At 31.0% G+C, this 21893-nt stretch overlaps 1 protein-coding gene across 1 annotated transcript; it reads right to left on the bottom strand.

Annotated features, from left to right (window-relative positions):
- Window positions 1–8704: 8704 nt before the first annotated feature.
- Window positions 8705–11976, bottom strand: LOC122601986 (WD repeat-containing protein 44-like). The gene is made up of 8 exons (XM_043774716.1): window positions 11897–11976; window positions 10630–11735; window positions 10445–10535; window positions 10207–10364; window positions 10052–10103; window positions 9877–9953; window positions 9690–9783; window positions 8705–9519 (listed from the first exon to the last, which is right to left on the bottom strand). Exons 2-8 carry the CDS (start codon window positions 11707–11709, stop codon window positions 8975–8977), a joined length of 2097 nt encoding a protein of 698 aa, XP_043630651.1. The 5' UTR covers window positions 11710–11735; window positions 11897–11976; the 3' UTR covers window positions 8705–8974.
- Between the last annotated feature and the right edge of the window lie 9917 nt (window positions 11977–21893).

Raw genomic sequence — 21893 nt, 5'->3', positions numbered from 1 at the left:
GAAGTTATTTTGTCGATATTTAGTTTCAATGGTATGAAAATCAGACAATGTTTTCACATTTTATCATTATCATAACTGAATTTTCTAGGTGAAATCTATTCTTAAATATATATGGTTTTACATGCGTCCTATAATTCAAACTTTCCCTGTAACTAGAAAGTGCATTTATTACACTTTCATTATTATAATATATATTTACCTTTTCTAGAGAAATCTAATACAAGTAGTTAAATAATGTGTATATAAAATAAATCTTTGATTAAGAACCCAAGATGATAGATTAAATTGAATTATAGGTAAAAGGGAAAAAAAGAAAGAGAAACTTGTGTTATAGAGGCATTATATATTAGAAAAATATCTCAAATTTTGATTTCCGTTAAGTAACGTTACATGTATATATGAGACTTAAATCGCTAGCATGTTAACATGTTTTGACGATTTTTTAGATTGGTATGTACAAGCTCCACGTACATCTCTACTGCATATACATCTTTTATAAGGTATGTAGTGATATTTTCTCAACACTTATATTAAATATATAATACAGTTGTGTAAATATATAAATTATTGTAAATGGTTAAATGGTATTGTGGGATCAACACTCTTCATATTTATATGCTTACTAAATTTTTTAGTTTATAATCAAACATTCAAAAATACTTACTACGGTAGTTTACTGAAAGAAAGGAAACTAGTTAATAAGTTAGACACATATTTTTTATGAATATGAATAGAAATAGATGTTTATAGGTACATAATATAAAATCTTTTTGACAAATAAGTGAATAACTTTGTAAAGTAAATAATTTCTAATTCTATGTAAATTACTTTTTATCTTCAAAGAAAATAATAATAATAATAATAATAATAATAATAATAATAATAATAATAATAATAATAATAAAAATAATAATTTCTTTTAGTTGTGTTGTTTTTTCTCTTTCTTAATTATTTTGAAATGGAACTACTTTTACTTCTATTATAGTTAGAAGTTATTAACTGAATGAAGAAAGCTAATTCATCGAGACGAAATTTCGAACTCATCGATTCATTCGAGAGTAATCTCTCTATATAACTAAGAAATGATAGTTTTTTTTTCCTAAGTGGAACTCCTCTGTTCGTGTTAACTAAGTTGTTTGCTTATGTGTCATTTTCTGATAATTTTAATATTTTTTTTTACATATATTAATATTTAAAATCTATATTTTTTAGTGCTTATGTGGCACTTAATTTGTCACATCATCATTTGTCTACATGGACATTTATTTTTTTAATCAATTTCAAATAGCAAATTAAAAAGCCATATACAAGATTAGAACTCATGACCTCTAACTTTTAATATTATGCACATACCACTTGATCTAACTTAATATTTGTTTATTTTTGCAAACTACAATAGATATTCTGTGAATATTAAAAGATATTAATTGATAATATAACTATCAATCTTTGTAACTTATCACTTTCTATTTTGCTTTTGTATTTAATTATCTTTGTATGTGGAATATAATTTATTTTAATATAATATAAAATTGAATTATATTGATAATTTTATCTTATATTTTACTATCCGATTACATTATCAATGTTCAATTAGATATTACTTTATCAATTTCACACATATATTTTTTGATATTTGTGATTATATATGATTTAATTTTTTATCTTCACCTTTATATCTTATTTTTTATCTTTATTCTACTTTATATATGTTTCTTTTAGATTTTACATGTTTAATAAAAGTAAAATATCATTAAAAATCCATTTAATTATTATTATATAACATTTATTAATAATTTTGTCGTATATATGTTAATCATTGTCTTCAAGTAATATTACTTAAAATCTTATACTTATAATCAATTTAATGTAATGTACATATTACCATGCATCGCATGAGCTTAATCTAATAGATATGATGAATTAGAACAATTTTATAGATACCACATTATTAAAGCATGTATTGCTTATTATTATTATTTTTAGTTAAGCTTTTTGAAATCTTCAAAATATATATATTTTTTCATTAACTTAAACATCTCTATTCAATATACCTATAGACTTTTAATGAAATTATTTACAACATACAAGTCTTAATCCTTAAAATTACTACATTATCACTTTTATGAATAACCAAATACGGGTATAGTTATATAAGGTTGTTAAACACTTAAACTTGGGTGTGGAACACTCACATATTTGTTTTTTAATCCATAAAATTCATAGAGGCCAAACATTTAGTTATTAAACAAAAAGTCTTCAAAAATTATTATGTGAAAGATTTCACATATAAGCTTAAACCTTATAGATACTTTTTCCTATCAAACAATATGACATGCTAATTTCTAGAGGTGTCAAAACCAGTTAACCGGTTTCAGTTAGTTAATTTAGTAACCGTAATCGGTTTTTTTTTTATAAAAAATTAACCGGTTCCGGTTAACCGGTACCGGTTAATAACCGGTTAATCCATGAAAATTATGAAACTGATGGAACCGATTTCGGTTTATAAAAACCGGTTAACTGAAATGGTTAACCTATTTCAGTTAACCGATATGCTTGAACAAAACAGAACAGAACAGATTTACAGAACCAGAAAACAGAACAGAACAGTTTTACTATGGCATATTCAAGAGAAACACACATAACAGAACTTGCAGAGTTGCAGATTAAGCAAAACAGAACTAATTAAGCAAAACAGAACTAATTAAGCAAAACAGAACTAATTAAGCAAAACAGAACAGAACAGATTTAAAGAACCAGAAAACAGAACAGAACAGTTTTACTATGGCATATTCAAGAGAAACACACATAACAGAACTTGCAGAGTTGCAGATTAAGCAAAACAAAACTAATTAAGCAAAACAGAACTAATTAAGCAAAACAGAACAGAACAGATTTACAGAACCGAAAAGAACAGAACTGAACTGAACAGAACAGATCAACAGAAAACAGAAAAGAACAGTTTTAGTAGCATCAGTTTTAGCAGAAACAGAAAAGAACAGTTTTAGTAGCATCAACAGAACTGAACAGAACAGAAAACAGGACTGAACAGAACAGATCAAACTGGAACAGAACTAAAAACAGGAACAGTTTTAGTAGGATCAGTTTTAGCAGCAACACAAACAGCAACAGGAGCAGCATCAGCTGCATCACAAACGAAAACCAACTCAAAACAGAAACAGAAAACAGATGCTTAATATCCAAAAGAGAAACAGAAAACAAAAAACATCTAAAGTATAAACTAAATAACAAAACAAAACTTACTCGTCAAGTTCATCGTCAGAAAGTGGAGTGGCCTTTCCTTGTGATACTTCATAGAGATGTATGGGTTCTTCTATGGCAAGTTGATCTTCAAGACTAGTCACATCCTGTATACGTTCAGCGGCGTCCAAGTAGTCTTTCAAGCAAATGCACGTTTCAAGAGAAGTTGGAGTGAGCCTTGTTCTTCTAACTGATAAAACCCTTCCACTAAGAGAAAAAACCGACTCCGAAGCTACCGTGGAAGCTTGGACACTTAATAAATCACGTGCCATGGCAGCTAGAACGGGAAAGTGGGCTTCCTTTTCTTTCCACCAAGCCAAAATATCAAAGTTTGAAAATTCTTCAGGAAGCATTGTTGCCAAAAAGTCGGTTCCTATATATCTTTCGAGCTCACTACTTGGGGTGCTACCCCGAGACCGCTTACTACTAACATTTCTCAAAGTGTTATACAAATTTAGCTCGGGGTTCGCCCGTGAGCTTGACGACTCCGAAGCCATTTGTTGGCGTATGTTTGATGTCGAACCATATTTAACCAAATACACATCAAACATATCTTCTAAACATTTTTTAAAATGTTTAATTGCATTATCCGAGAAATTGGGGTCATTATCGTTCAAATCCAAATCGAAACATATGTTTTCTATTAACAACTCCACACCCGCAACATTTAAACACGGGTTTAATGCGGCGGCACAAGTAATTACGGGCGGGATTTCTTCAAAATATTTTTTAAACTTCGCTTTCATTGGAGCTATCATTGTTTCATAAACGTTACCCCCAAATTGAAAGTCATTTATCTTTCCACACATCAAATATAGTTGTTTAAGTACCAAACTACTAGTGGGATAATAAACTCCGGACAAAATAGTGGTTGAAGTTTTAAAAACTTCAAGTAACTCGGTTAATTTTACAATACTATCCCAACCCACAGTAGGAAATTGAGGTGCCAAATCTTTTGAAACAAGACCGTCATGGAACAATTCTAAAGTAGGTCTTTGTTGGATAGCACTATCAAACATTTTCCAAGTAGAATTCCACCTAGTCGGTACATCCCAATTAGGACCAAGACACGGTTTATTTAAGTCTTTGCATAATTTCTCATACTCCTTACGTCTTCTTTTAGAACTTGAAAAAACATCTTGTAACATTTCTTTAAAAACATCTTTTACCTTCTTAATCGCGGGAACTTCTAGTCCATGTTGCACAACCAAATTAATGATGTGTGCAACACATCTACTATGAAAAAACACACCCTTACAGATAGGTTCATACTTTATCTTCAACTTTTGAACCGCACTAGTATTATTTGAAGCATTATCAAAAGAAATTGACAAAATCTTTTTTTCCAACTTATAAGTTTGTATCACTTCATCTAAAATTTCAAATAACGCATCTCCCGTATGTGGATATCCAAACATCTCAAACGCAATTGTGCTTTTCATCAATTGCCAAGTCTTTGGATCGACCCAATGTGCTGTAACACAAAGGTACGATTCCGGTAAACCATGGGGGGCAGACCAAACATCAGTGGTTAAATTAACACCGGTTTCTAAGTTTTCAAAAACAAAATTAACTGTTCCTTAGCTTCTTTCCACATGTTTATACAATGCTTTCTAAGGGTATTACGACTTACATGAGTATAAGAAGGTTGAAGCGTGTCACGAATCAACGAAGTCAACCGTTGGTTGTCAAAGTGATTGAATGGCAAACCCTGTTGAATAACAAACTGAGCCATCCTCTTACGAACTTTTCCACACTATAACTAAAAATACCCCCCTCTTTCGACATCTGTGATTGACCGGGTTTTGCAGTGCCTTTTAATACCTTGCAATGGTCCTTAATATGGGTATTTAAAGTAGAATTGGCACCTGCAGCCAAAAAAGTTTTACAATGTTTGCATCTGGCCTTCTGCTTTCCATTTGACATCTCGCATAAATCAAAATTTACCCATGTTTCTTGTTTCCTTGTGGTTGCTAGGATATTCACCACACTTAATTCACTTGTTGTGGAAGCACCAACCTCACTAGAATCGTGAGCACTAGAGGTAGCCATGTGTATTATTTGTGGGTTTGTTTGTTAGGTTTAATTATTTGATCGACTGATTATTGAAAGAAACCAAGAATTGGGGATTCGATTGATTCGGTGGGAGTGTGGGACTGATCGATCGAATTTGATTTCGATTGATTGGGGTTTGTATACTGGCCTACTGGGGATTCGATTGATTCGGTGGGAGTGTGGGACTGATCGATCGATTATATTGTGTACCTGGTTATTGATTTCGATTGATTGGGGTTTGTATACTGGGGATTCGATTGATTCGGTGGGAGTGTGGGACTGGGAGCAGGGAGTCTGGTTATTGATTTCGCAATATAAATTATATTGTGTACCCCATAACCGGTTAACCGGTTTAATCCCAAAAAATTAATCGGTTTGTGGTTAACCGACTATTAATCGGTTAATGATTTCGAAAATCCTAATCGACTTCTAACTGGCGGTTTTTAAAACCTATAATCGATTAGTATGATATCGGTTACTAACCGGTTACGGTTATAGGTTAATTTTCGAATCGGTTCGGTTAACCGGTTTTTCCGTGCACCTCCCCTACGTTGCAGATATTGGGCCATATGCATTTTGGTGCCCAACATGGAGAAGTACAGATGCCAAACAAAATGGACCACAAGTCCACAAGCACTAATATTTTATTTGTAGTGTATTTATGTTAACCAACTATAATATCTAAATGGGATAAGTATTGTCGAAGTTAACTAATTATGACAAAATACATATGGTGCGAACAAATTAAAGTTTTGAACATTGTATGTTAACAAGTTAGAAAAAAAAATTCAAATCATGTAACCGATCAATTAAGAATTTGAACGTGATAAATTGACAGCTCATATGGGTTATCACGTATACCATGTTACATAATTTAAACACTATTAAATTGTTAATATACAACGTGCCAACATAAATCATTGTAATATATATATATATATATGGTAATAGTTACTATTATAATTCGTATGGACTATAAATTACTGATTAATACACTTCACTGGAATTATAAACCATTTTTTCTTCATGTTCAAAACATTACTTATCAATAAAAGATGAATATTTTTATAAATAATAGATAAATATAAATGACTAAGCTTACCAGTATTATTATTATGCCTAGTTTAATTTTGAACTTTATTATTATATTCATACTTAGCACTTATACATATTTTTTAAATTAGTTTCGATTCAGACATGCTGGAGACAATTTTAACCAGCGATTTGTCGAACTTTCAACCCCTTCATGGAAATACCTTGAAATGAGAAAAGACAAGACTCGAACCCGACACCTTGAGAAAAACCTACCTACGGGGCCTACATAATGGATTTAGAAGATAATTCTGACCAAACCACCTAATTAAAAACTTTAATATCTTTAATTATAGATTAAGGATATAAGTAAAATGTGATTAAAAAGATGGGATAATTAATATCTTTGTTAGGCAACAATTATCATCCACATGGCAACTTTCTAGATGTTTGGAAAGCGATCACTTGCTTCCACATATATGTAAAACTGAAAATTATATATATCATATTATCATCTGTATAAAATATGAAAATGTTTGTAGGAGGGGCCGAGGGGTACAAAAAGTTATGGTGGCAGGCCTTCTATTGTTTTCCCTTTGTCTTGGTTCAGGCTTCAGGCCAAAGCTAAATTTCCAGAGAATAAGCCAAAATGAAATTAAAATTTGTTTGTGTTCCATTTTGTATCTTTCATAAGGCTATCTCCAATGCTAAGAATGTCCTTAGGTGTCCTTGAGCTGCCACATCATATCCTTACAAATCCTTATAAATCCTTACAAAGCCTTATACATCCTTACAAATCCTTCAAATTTTATAATTTTATCTTCAACTATACAAACATCCTTACATATCCTTACATATTCTTTTACCTCCACTAAAAACAAAAATATATTAGGTAAGGACAAGTAAGGACATCCTTAAAAAATCCTTAGTTTTGAACAAGTTTCAACGGCAAAGGATATCCAAGGGCACCTAAAAGCACCCAAGGGCACCCCATTGGAGATAGCCTAATTGTCTTTATTTCTTTTAAATCTGACCTACAAAGAATATCCGCGTAATAGTGATGACAACATTAACACAACAGCGGGGGCAACAACAGGTGGTGATGATGCTAGCGGCTGTTAGTAATGCTGGCGATTCCGAATGCTGTAGATATGTGATGTAATGCAAATCGTGTATATTTTTAATAGATTACAATATATAGTGTACGTAGATATGTAAAAGGGAAACTGGTATTTTCTATATCCAAATTTTATAAATTCCGACATGTATGAAAATTTTGATAATAAATATAGATGATAAGCTTGAGTGAGTTTTCTCTTCCAGATCTGGGTGATACTTGATAGAGGTTTCTCATTAAAAAGCTTAAATTGAAGATCTATTTAGCAAGGAGACTCTCTAATGGTTAAATTAATGTGTGCTAAACTTCACGATATTTATGAATAACCCACACACAATAGAAAAAAACCCTTAAATATAGTAAGTGATTAATAATTATTAATTCACAATAAATTAAATGTTAACAACAATGATAATATATATTACGAGTATTATTTTTGACAGTCAAATATAAATCTTGTCATACGTTTCTAAATTCGTTTATAGATTTTTTTAATAAATTTTTAAGTTTTGCCTCATTTTGAATACGATCCTACCAAAATAAGGTTAGCCGGTCTAGTATATGGTACGACTATATCTTACACTAGGTATGGTCTTAGCAACGGAAATTTCAGCACGGTATTGTTTTGTTATCATGAGTCATGTACTAATTAGCCATGATGTTGGACAAGATAATACACTAATACCGCATGAGCATCGTACCTCAAAAAGAAAATTGTTACTCATCCAATTGATAGATTTTGGATGGAAATATTAGATCGTAATGGAAGTTCATTATAATGCATATTTGTATTTGTATCATTGAATGTATCTCTGTGTATCCAGCTTCCAACTACAATTTACTATGCGTGCTTCCAATTACAATTTTCGAGGCTTGCAAGTTGCAACTACCCAACTATTGGGCTTTGATTTTGATGGACTTTGATGGGCGTTATGAAGTTCGATAAATTATTAGACAACAATATAATAATTTCCAACACAATGTTGCAATTATTATTATTTTTTTGGTAAGGGATTTTACCATGGTTAGATTTTCATACGATTAGGCAAAACACCAAATAGACTTTAACAGTCTTACATCGCACCAACATGTTTCCAACAAGACCAAACTAGTGCTAAACAACTGGTAAAAACAAGAAACTTAATTTGCAATTATTAAGGAACTCGGCAGCCTCCATTATTTAAACAATTGTTCCACGTGCTGTTATCTTCAAAATCGAAATGTTGTAATTATCTTGAATTTCCTAAAATTTTGACTTTCAATTACAACTAAATTAATAATCACTCAAAAGTACATAAACATGTACACGTGAAATAGTTACAAGAAACAAGAACATACCAACAATTTTGATGGTGTATTGGAGTCTTGAAATTGGTCATGACAATATCAACCATATACAAGAAACTACGGAAAGAAAAAACCCAAATGTTGTATACGTATATAGGTAATTATAAATATTATGTACTAAACTATATTCTGTATGTTGTATAATTCCCAAATTCTACAGTTTCATTGCCTGACTGGTAGCCCGTAATTGAGATATGTTCTGATCCGGCCATCCAAACCTGCAGTGACAATCACCAAACCCCATGTATGTGGTGCAACAAAAGTGCTCCTGTAAGCACTTCTTAAGAACCTGTACTCTGATTTCCGCATTGAAGGAGAAACACTAACTTGAGTCGAATCTGGAAGAGTTTCTGCTGGAAACGTAGGTGGGCTTTTCAGCATTGACTCCAAGAAAAAGCTCCGGCTTGTGGATAATGAGGGTTTCCTTGGTGAATTTATCGTGCTTCTTGGAAGAGCGTCGGTTGTGCTGGTTAATCTTGGTGATGGAAAAGCTGCTGCTATGCTCTTAATTCCAGACCACGGGACGGCAACAGAAGCGTTTTGAGAGAAGAAACTTTCACTGGATAAATTGCTTTTGGCTTTTGAGTAGAGCTTATCTGATGTAGCGTGGTTCCACATGTATATGTTTGAGTCATCACCAGCCGATACAATATGTTTTCCATCAGAAGTAAAAGATGCCGACATCTGCCCTCCTGAACATCGGTTTCCTGTTGCATATCATAGCTTTATGAGTTTATGTTTTTCATATGTATACGTATATAGATAAGATACAATACAACTTTCAGTAAGCAAAATGAATATATAATTATAGAAAACAGAAGGAAAAGTAAAAGAAAAAAAAAATAATAAAAAAGGGTGTAACTTTCCCATTACGTACCCTTAAATTTTCCAACAACGTTGACGCCACAAAGAACCCTGACTTGTGAATCAGCAGAGGAAACTATAACTTTCCTTGAGTCGGTTGGGCAGAACTAAAAAGAGAAAAAAGGTATTTATGAGCCTAATGTTAGCCAAAGGGAAGGAGGAGTTGTATCAAGATTCTAATGAATGATGTCATTTGATACCTGAAAGCCAGTTATTCGTCTTGGCCACTTCTTTTTGGACATTATACATATATGAGTATCGAGTTGCAACCGTTTATCTGAAAGAACAAATTCATAACATAGATTTGCAAATCAGCCATCAGAAAATCTAAAGAATTTTTGGATTATTGACACATATTAAAGCACTCATGCATACCTATGATATCATAAAGACTGCAGTTTCCATCTAATGTTCCCACAATGCATCCCTAATAATAAGAAATTAGGAAAAATTTTGGTTGAGATATCACACAGGGGTATTTATAAATTAGAAGAGTTGAAAGAAGGTTTGAAACAAACATAAATACAAACCTTTCCATTTGGATAATAGGATACTGCAGTCACAATTTCTCGATTATCAATCCATTCTATAACTTGACAGCCACTGACTTCCCAAATGCGTACCTTTCCATCAATTGAACCGCTAATGAAATAGTTTTCATCCACAGGATTAAATTCTACAGATGTCACTGCATCAATAAAACTAGTAAGAAAAACACTCTTAACAAGTGGGATATATGAAAATATTCATAGCAAACTCAAAACTTACCATAGTTGTTGTGAGTAAAAACTTTGATGCACTCATGATGCCCAATTTGCCACAATCTTACAGTTTTATCAACCGATGACGATAAAAGATACTGCAAGACAAAGTTCAAAAGACAGCAAGTATTAACAATATGCAAAGACTAAATCCTCATATAAATTAATTAAGTATGGTAACTATTTACTAACCCCTTTCTTTGACCAGGAAAGGGACAAGATTTCACCACCATGACCATGGAACTCGTGCACAGGCTTCTCCAATATCCGAAATACTTTAGGTGGTAAAATAACACAAGTCAATTCTGACGGTTTCTTAATCTTTCGGTTTTTCTCCTTATCTACGTTGATAGGTGCTAACTCAGAAAGATGATTCGTTGAAAAGTATAACTTAGATGGATCATTTCCTTGAATTTCATATTTACTTGGATCTTCATGATGTTCAGTGATCTCCCAAATTCGTACAATACAATCATCACCGGCACTAGCCAAATATCGTCCATCATGACTAAACTTCAACACCGAAATGGAACCATTATGGGCCGGAAAGTCTTGTGTTGTATAAACAGATGATAACTCTTTGGATTTCTTCTTGTTTATATGCACATTAACCGTTTTAGTACAATTGACACCATCCAAAAACATCATTGGTTCGTATTGATTATGATGATGGAGATGATGATCAGTGATTCTATGTGCTATAACATTTAGTTTCTTTAACCAACCCTTTTTCACTTTTTTTCTTCTATCCAACAAAGTCCCAATTTCATTGTCTTTTCGTGATGATGAAGATGAACCAAATTCGAATGATTGTTTCACTGATAAATCGTCTTCTTCACCATGTCGAACAAATGTTACATTCTTGTTAACAAAACCAGATGGTTGTTGTAATTCAAACCCCGTATTCGACCAACAAGACAAAGAAGGCTGTCTAATCAAAACCCCATCATCAAAATCCGAACTTTCTTTCACCAACACCTCTTGTTTATTATCCTCTTTAACTTTCTCAACAAAATCGTCACGAAAACAACCCTTTTCGGGCTCGATTTCTTCATCTTTAACAACCCCTTTAGAACCCAACCCAACAGATTTCATAAACCTATTTCTCCTTTCATCAACACTATCATCAAGATTCCCAATCCAATAATCATATTTCACACCAGAAGTGGAACACAAACTCTCATCAGATGAATCATCATCTTCTGAGTCAGACAATTTATCAAACACTTCATGTGCATCAAAATACCCATCTTCAATCTCACTTATTTCCATCCCTCAAAGTTTCACTTTTTCAATATCTAAACATCAATTCACTAAAAATACTCAAAACCCAGAAATATAATCACAAAGAATACCAATAAAAGTAATAAAGTTCGAACCTTTATGAAAATAATTTCAAGAAACAGAGTATCAAACGAAATTCAATAATTTTAAGTGTATAAAATTGAAAAATTCAAACCTGGGTGTGCATGAATTATTTGCCAAAATTGAAACTTGAGTGTGTGTAAAAGTATTAGTCAGTTATGCAAACAGTTTTCTGTATATAGAAATTATGAGGAAAATAAATACAGATAATATAGATATATAAATAGTTTGAAAGTGACAATGTTTGACTTAATGGGCAACGTTCAAAACAAGCCGACTGAAAACGAAACAACGTTTTAATTCACGGGTCGACCCGAATTTAGAATCCGGTTTTGGGTTAAAATTGTCGTTATTGTGTTATTTAGTTTTATTTTATTGGAGGATAAAAAGGTGGTGGTTGAAGAATAAAAAAAAAAGGCGGGACCCGGCTCCGACGACGGTTCAACTATCAGGAGTGGCTGAAGACGTTTTAAATAAATAAAAAAATATGTCGTAAATTATATTGTAATTTTTTATTAGTTTAAGTTTAATTTAGATTGGTCAATGATAAAAGGTATTAAAAACGTAAACTAGAAAAAGTAACTTAATATGTTATCAAAGAAAGAGAAACAAAACATGAATGGTTTGTTTTTTACTATGTGTCAAGAAGCCAAATCAATTAAAAAAAAGGTACAAACAGATTAAAAGTTTCTATAAATATGAGAAAAATGTTTAAGCAAAGTCAATGGAAAGGTTAGCTATTATCTAAGAAATCTATAAACTATGATTTGATATGTTACAATTTATTACTTAATATCTACTTAGCTTAAGAACCCGCGTACTACGCGGGCAAATCAAGAAAAATTTTGTTTTGATCTATTGAAAAATGTTTAAAAATTATTTATGATGTACTACGTATTATAGTTAACATTTGTGATTAATGCATATACTAATTAGCTATATCTAATTTCTTCTGTTTTGATAAAAGAATTAAAAAAATTTAAAAATGAACTAATAAATGATGTCATAAATCATTTAAGTAAAAAAGAAAAAAATTATAAAAAATTTTCTAACAATACCAAGTAAATTTGTCTTTATAAATAATGATGTAAGCAAAATTTTCTTTTATTATATATAGAGATCTTATTTGTAGAGCCCTATAGGACCGTTTAGGCTGCCTTAAAGAATCGATATTACCCTTGACAATGGAGAACAATACACCATAATATATATGTATATATATATATACCCATACATCTATATGATAAAAAGGGAAAAAAAAGGAAACGACGTCAGATCTTTGGTTGCAACCCCTAACGTCGCGGTTTGTGAGTAGTTCCGAATTGGGAGGGACGGAGAGGGGTTCAACACCGACCTACCCTTAGGCGATGCTGATCCCACGCTGTCCCATACCCGATGCTTGTAAGTAGATTTTGTAGAGAGTTACATTGAGGTATAAAACTATGTTGATTATTTACCCTTTGTTATTAATAGGTAGAGAAGAGACATGTGGCAAAATGGCAAAATAACTATGGCAACTAGTAAGGGGGAAAGGAGTGGCAAGCGGCTTGCAGGCAGGTTGGCCATGCCGCCGAGGGAACACCGCCGCCATCCCAGCGGCATGAAGGTGAGCGGGATAAAAGCCAGCGGAGGGATGGACGATTTCGAACGTTAGGGGAGCATGTGGAGTGGGGCCCAACCTTCTTTTTTGACCGTTTAACATTAAATAAAAAAAAATTTCATACACTGGTGCATTTTGAAGAAGACGAAAGGCACAACGCAGCACATTGACATTACTTTCTTTTTATTTGATAGTGTAATATTTACAAAACATACCATCAAGTATTATATATTTACAGATTATGTTAGTTTTTTAAATATAATTTGTTTTAATAATTATTTAACTTAATTGATATAATGGATTTTTAAGTTTAACAATAATGTGTTTAAATAGAAAAAATTATCTAGTTTAATTTAAAAAGAGAAAACAAAAATAAATTTGGGAGGGTTGAGAAGGTGATGAATGCCATTAAAAATGGTTGGGAGGGTTGGTTGAGAAGGTTGAAAAGAAAATTTGAGTTGGAGGTATTTGATTGGTAGGATTTGGGAGGGATGAAAAATTAAGATACATGATTACTTCCCCCTAAGATTCAATTAAGTGATACATCTATATTATATTATAAAAAAATAGCCCTTTCTATTTTTGGAAATGTTGAGAGTTACTCTATGCGATATGACAGAAATACCTCTTTCTTATTTTCTAAATCACCTTATTCTTTAGTTACTAATTTAATTACCTCTACTAATATACTAAAAATACTTTTAATGAAATAAATACACGTACCTTAACGTATATACATTGATTATAATCAATTAGATTTACATCAATAATTTACAATATTAGTCGTCACCGCCACCCGTGATCACCGCATTGCCGTCGTCACCGCCGCATCGCGCGGACACCATGATAAGCTTCAATTAAGTGATACATTAATATTAGAAAACATTTAAAGAATTCAATTCAATGGTGCAAGGTAACTAATTTTGAAAACATGTGAATAAACTATACAGTATTAGTTGCATGTGTCAACCGTGAACAAACCATTGAAGTTTGACCACCGCGTGCCACGATTGCTTATATAACAATTTTAATTCTTTTAACACAACTCTCCAATGCGTCAATGCCATAAATTACGGGACATTTTCTAGTCAATACATTGGTATAATAACAAGTTAAAAAATAACCAAAGAAAATTGTATAGCTAGTGATCAGTTCCCTTATTATCTAAAGAAAATTTGTCCAACTTATGGACAAAAGATAAAAGTAGTTGGGTTTAGTGACTCTAGTCTTGTAATCTTGTTAACCCACCACTTTACAAAACCAATTTTCTTCTTTTGTTTTCCTAATTTAAAGTTGATGTCTCTTGTAAGCTTATAACAAGTAGAAGAATGTTAAACTATTTGACAAAAATAATAGGTGTACAAATATATATTATATTAGCCCTTTGTTATTTTGTGTATTAAGTATTAACTATCAAAGTTTCCCGAAATTTAAATTTCTATCGAATGTACTATTTTGGTTTTGTTTAAATAAAATCTATTTTAATTCACATATTATAACTTGTTAAAACGACCATGATATGTACCAATTGTCACATTAATAAAATACTTGTTACTTAATGAAAAGGTATACGGATACACAAAATTGATGAAAAGAATGAAAAATTTAATACATACAATAAATATTTTGAAATTTCAACACATATAATAACAGAAGATAAGATAATCAGAAAAGTTTAATATATATCGATCATATGTCCACGGCCTAAACCCCTTTTATATCATATACACCCAAAATCTGACTTTCGATATATCATGTATTATATTATTATGGTGTTGATCTCCCGTTGTCCCATTGTGATTGAACGCATGTTTTTCATATATTAGAAGACGGCCACGTAATGTCCGGTATTTTTAAAAATGATTAATTAAGCATTTTTTACAAATCATATTGCATTTGTTTACACTTTTAGGTGAGTGTGAACAAATTAAAAATTTTGTCACGCTTTTTAGTGTGTAAAAATATATTAAATTAAAAGTGTATGAAAATTTCTCCACTCTAAAAAGTATGTAGAAATAAAAGTTCACAATTTTTAGTGTGAACTTTCATAGTTATTTTGTCACACTTCATTTGTCCACGGTAACTAAAAAAATTAGCGTGAATAAATGAGGCGTGACAAAATAACTATGAAAGTTCACACTAAAAAGTGTGAATTTTTATTTATACACACTTTTTAGTGTGCAGAAATTTCCATACACTTTTAATTCAATATATTTCTACACACTAAAAAGCGTGACAAAATTTTTAATTCGTTCACACTCACCTAAAAATGTAAACAAATACAATATTGTTGTAATGACACATAAATTCATTATCAAATTGCCTATCATTACACTTTCATATATCTGTCTCGGTGCTTTTTGCCGATATGATACATCAACTCTATATTTGTTTTTCACTTTCTTGGTATATATCCTTGCTTTAAACTAATCTTCTATTAATTATCTTTTTGATAAATTAAACTAAATTATTATATACTCGTACTTTAAATGGTGTTCATTACTTCATTATAATCTATGGATCGTGCTTATGTGTATGAGCCCGGAGTCGTCTCATTCTTTGAGTCTAAAGCATGACCCAAAGGCCCAAATTATATTATTCCCAAAGGCCCAAACTAAACTGAACATATGCGAAACTTTTTTGGTACACTTTTATATAGACACAACTCACACAAGACATCCAGGAATATTTGAACAAATTAATTCTCTTCTCTTGAAGAGAGACTTGGCCCAAATGAAAACTACTGCATAAATATTTTGGTTAAACAAGATTTAAATTCTTAATCATTGATTTTAAATCTTGCCAAGCGTGATTAAGGTGTTCGTATTCGTATCCTCCAAACGACCGAAAATCTACAAGCTTTTAAAAAAGAAAAGAATTGAAACTTTTTAAATTCGCCATATTGTTCGTCCAAATTAACTATTGTTCGTTCCACTTTCCAAACTTTTTAATTGGAAGCAAATACAGTTAAATTTAAGGAAGTTAGATAGTCGTACTTTATCCATAGGGAATTGCATACGTATCTCCAAACAAATTTGGAGTTTGGAAAGAAAAAGAAGCCCCCAATTAAATCCATACGTATAGGTGGGTGACGTGGAAAAGCAGAATCGAGGAAGCTGTGGGGGATAATCACTCACGTGACATATCATATTAATGAGATGAGATGAAATCGATCGAAAGAACAGTGTTTGAATAATTCAGCATGCGCCAAATGATGTTTGTTTGTTGCGGCCCCCACCACCCACTTTCATTAACTACCGCAATCATACATTCCTTCACGGCAACATCCTTTTCTTTTAAAACATCCCCGGCCTCTTCTATTATTATCTTTCTCAATATGAATATGGATATATACTTCATTATTATTATAGTGTATTTAAATGAAAAAAAGTGTACGTTTAGGAGTTTAGGTAATTAATTTTATTATATTGTTTAATTAGAGCATGTTTGACATACAGTACTTACATATAATATCATATCTTATACGTACTCTTATTAGTTGAAAGATCAACGATTCATCACATATTAAGCTCAATCAAGTACTATACATACGCGACATCCAATAACTTAACAAAATCAGCTTAATTTAATTGTCTCTTCTAAATTAGTTAGCTAGCTAGAACTGAAATACGTATTTATCAAAACATCATTTTCCACTTATCTAGCTAGATATATATATATATAGCTAGCTAGCTATTTTGTAAACCGTTTAAACATCTTAATCACTCAACTACATGAAGCAGACGTGGTCCAAGACAAACCGTTCTTTCTATTTCTTTCTCATAATAGTCTTTTTCGCTTAACTTATAATTCTTTCATGCATGTCTCACTACTACTACTACTACTACAAAAAGGAAATAAATATTATAAATCATACATGTAAATGAAATGGGTCGTAGGTTTATGGAAAAGTAGTTAAAAAGGCTAGCTAGTGGATTTGGGGGATAAAACAAAAGATGTTCAAAGTTTTTAGTTTTGTTCGAGGAAAAAATGTTTGAAAGGGAAAAAAATAAAAATAAATAGAGACCTTTTGTTAATTAAGAAGATATTCGAACTACGTTATTTTTTTCTTCGAATACATAGAAACGGGCTGGTGTACGTTATCAAAAATGCTCTCTATATATAAACCTGTTGTGTTAATTGAATTGTGCCCCTCTATTTTTCGTATAAAGATCAGTTTGAATGGTAAATTTGAATCTACCAGTATTATTGATCCTGTATATCCAACTTCAATTTAAACGTAAAACACATTTTTGAGAATCTTTTGCGCAGAGGGAGCATTTTGCTCGCACCGATATAACCAAGGCCACCAACTCGTATTTATCAATATACTGATAGTTGGTACGTAGTTTGATAGTAATTTAATGGTATATATGTAAGTCTATGTTTTCTTTATTAGTTGATCTTTTTGGTAGTGTCTTTTGGGTTTTTTTTGTGTTTGAATCGATCAAATTCCTTCCAAGCCTAACACGTACGTCAACCTAGCTACTAGCTAGGTTTTTGTCCGAAAGCAATGTTATCTATAAATTATAGATCGAACTTTCTTAAAATGTTTGAGATTCTTTAAAAACGTGTTATTATTGTTTAGAATGCAACTTCTTAAACGAGAATAGCAAATCTATTAAAACCATATAGCTATAGGTCCATAAGCAATACCAAAAAGGTACGTGTGATATATTGTTTCCAATGACGTTTGTGTCACAGAATTGCAAGTATATATGCCTAGATCCAAATATCCAATGACACAAATTAAACAACGCAGATATATATATATATATATATATATTATATATATATATATAAAGATCACTATACATAATTTAAAGTGCGTTTCATTCTTGATTTTGGTAAGCTCATCAGGCTCCTTTAGCATTTCCTTTGTCTTGCGAGTCCGAAATTGTCACATAAATTCATAAGATTAATGATGGTGCTATTTGTTTCCTTTCGATCATTGATCATATGGCGGTGGACCGAAATGCAATACAAAAAGATAACACTGATTAATTAAGTAACCCCAAAAACATGAATGATCAAAACAATATATGTATGGAGTTTAATGATTTTTATTCCATCTAGTTGTTTTGGCATATATTACAATTATTTACTTTAAATTTCTACATTTATTTGAAAATCCTTGTTTTTATCAACAAAATTTATCCCAGCTTACTAAGGGGTTAACCACTTTTTTAGACAAATAAAACCGTCTTGGAAAATTTTTTAAATGATCCATTTAGCAAGTTATTTGCTCAAATATACTAGAATCCGATCGACAACTTTTATCAAAAATAAAATATCATGTTACTCGGTTATACCTGGATAATCCAAATTTCAAATATAATTTTTTTTTACCTCCATATTAGTATACATAGAAAGTATATTTATATATTTTTTATGTATACAAATATACTTTTTATGTATACTAATGCTCCAAATACTTTAGGGATACATATATACTACCAGGGATGTGTACGGGTCGAAACTCGTCCTGACCCGTGACCCGCAAAAACATGAAAAATGGAACCGTGACCCGGCCCGTAAAGGTCCGGGTCGGTTCGGTTCGGGTCACGGGCGGGTTACGGGTTTCTTTAACAATTTTTTGGTTTTTTGGCTTCATCCGACCTAGCCCGGCCCGTTCAATCTTTGACCCGCGAATGCACTAAAAACATGACCCACGACCCGGCCCGTTAGTGTTTTGGACGGGTCGGTTCAGGCTACGAGTTTCGGTCCAAATGCTCATCCCTATATACTACTACTTCTACTAATAATGGTTTAAATCATAACGTATCAATATATAAAATACTTGTAATTTGAGAAAATTTTGTCGTGATGATCTATAGCTTTTTTTTTTCCTACTTAATTATCAATTTAAGGGCGCCTGAGAATTTGACAAATTAAGTTGCCCACACTCCAAAACTATATTTTTTGACTCCTTTATATGTATTCTTTTAATTACTCCTTTTTAACTTAAGATGAAAACTTATACTAATTTATTGTAACAAAACAAATACTCTACAATGCAAAAGCGCACTAATGATTCGGATACAAGATTACAAACGCTTGACTACAAAATGAAATGAGAAAATTCTCCTTGTAGGATAAGATCATTCCAACAACAAAAAAACTTGCAAGTTAATAAGCACAACCACCCATAAAAACATAGTCACTTTTTACATTTATTAATTAGTTGAAGTATGGTGAATAAAATAGTCGATCGGTTTCAGCAGACGAGAAACTATTACTTAATCAAATGTGGGGTTTATTAATGTTATTCATTTGAATTTTAAATGTTATTCATTTAAATGCATCGTGGGAAGTGTATCTTAGGGTATTTGGTATGATGGAATGAAAAAGGAAAGAAAGAGAATAAGAAAGATTTCCCTTGTTTGTTTGCGACGAAAAAAGGGAATGAGAAAGGAGAAAGGAGAATCAATTTCATTCTCTATTTGTAGAGAATGGGTGAGAATGAATTTTTTTTTTTTTAAAGATGTTATATGTAATAAATGTATTATTATTTAAAATTTTATTTTTTTATATATATTAATTCTCTGTGAGTATCAAACAACGGAATTCATTCTCTTTCCAAATACTCATTCTTTTTCGCACTATTTTCATTCTCTATTACATCTCCATTTTCTATGATTCTCTTCTACCAAACACCCCCTTAATTATTGAATTTTTTTTTTTTTCAACTTTTTTTTTTTTCATTTTTTTTAACGTTTGATTTTTTGGATTCGGACCTATATATATTCATCCTAGCTAAATTAGGCTGAACTAGTTAAAAACCAAGGAAGCAATCAAGAAAATTCAAGGTTTTTTTCAACTTGTTGGAAACAATGTTGGTGCATAATTTCATTTTAGAAAATATTAAAGGAAGTCCTTAGGGCTTCATTTAATGTGCATAAAGAGATTGTACGCTTCCAAATTAAATACCGGTCCACAGAATTTTATGCTAAGTATATAACTAATTAATGCACTTTAATGAAAGCTGTTAGATAGGGTTTTGTTTAGCAAAACTCATTTTATTTTTAAAAAAAGACAATGATAGAACCAGTGATGCACTAAATGTGGCTTTGAAGGAATTGAAAAAAACTCATGTTTATAATCAATTTTCTATTTTTTGAGAAAAAGGTATATCGATATTTTACGCTGTGATGTAACAAAGTAGATAAACGTATTGAACGGTATATAACCTTAATACTTTAGCAGTATTTAAGGAAATTTTAATGTGCAAATTAAGTTAACCAATTGGATTAGAGAACAATAATATGAATGCATATAAAATAACAAATATGTGAATGATATATCACTTTGAAACATGCTAGAGTTGTTGAATCTCTGATATGTACATGACCATTTTTACACACATGCAAGAGTCAAAAACTGCATAAAACTAAAAACTAGGAAGTGAGCCCTAAACTGCATAAAACTAAAAACTAGGAAGTGAGTGGTGTTCTTTTAATGTTTTTTCAACTTGACTAGTTAAATTGTAATAATTTTTAATTTTTAGATTAAAAATCCATTGTCAAGATTTAAGCTTAGATTTTTAAATTTTAATATTTAATTTTAAAAAAATAATAATGACAGCCTTTAAAATTAACATTAATAGCTTATAATACTTTATAGATCAAAAACACAAAATGAATTTTCACATGACAAAGTTTATATACTTCATTACGAATCTCTATTATTAATAATGAAAAATTGTTTCTAGAAGAAAGAATCTGATGTGTCATATTATAATTCTTCCCTACATTTTATATAATTAAAGATGTCATATTACAAATAAATATTTATTTTAATTTAGCATATTCCTTTTTTTTGACTATCATAGTTCAAGATTTTCATTTAGTTCTTGATGAAATATTTATAAATTTTAATTAATGATATTTTTTCATATTTATCTCTAAGTAAAAAAAAATTTTAGAGTTAAAATACATTGCTACATAGGTTTTAGCTCTTTTAGTGTTTCGAGATTATAATTATAGATATTTGAATCATGTTTTGTTTTTATAGGTTGTATATTATATTATTTTTATCTACCGTTGATGTTGTTAATATTATTCTACTTTGAAGCTTCGGAAATTACTGATATTTATTCATATATATCTCCAAGTAAAAATTTATTTTGGAGTTAAAATACATAACTACATAGGTTTAACTCTTTTGGTGTTTCGAGTTTATAGTTATATATATTTGAATTGTGTTTTGTTTTATAGGTTGTAGGTTATATTATTTTTATCTACGGATGATGTTGTTAATATTATTCTACTCTGAAGCTTCGGTCTTATTAATATTATTGAATTCAATGTTTGGTAATGTTAAAATCAAAGTTTGTCTTGTATAACAATTTTTATTTTGTATATATAACGAAACATATTTGCAACGTCCCGGATTGAATCCGGATTGATTAGCTAGTATAACAATATAATAATGTGTACATAAATACATAGACAGCAGTCAGAGCACATAGTCCACAGAAGCCATCAAAAAC

The sequence above is a fragment of the Erigeron canadensis genome, chromosome 5, assembly GCF_010389155.1.
Source record: "Erigeron canadensis isolate Cc75 chromosome 5, C_canadensis_v1, whole genome shotgun sequence".
Taxonomy (NCBI): domain Eukaryota; kingdom Viridiplantae; phylum Streptophyta; class Magnoliopsida; order Asterales; family Asteraceae; genus Erigeron; species Erigeron canadensis.
The sequence above is the reverse complement of the archived record's forward strand: the minus strand, read 5'-3'. Positions and strand labels throughout refer to the sequence as shown.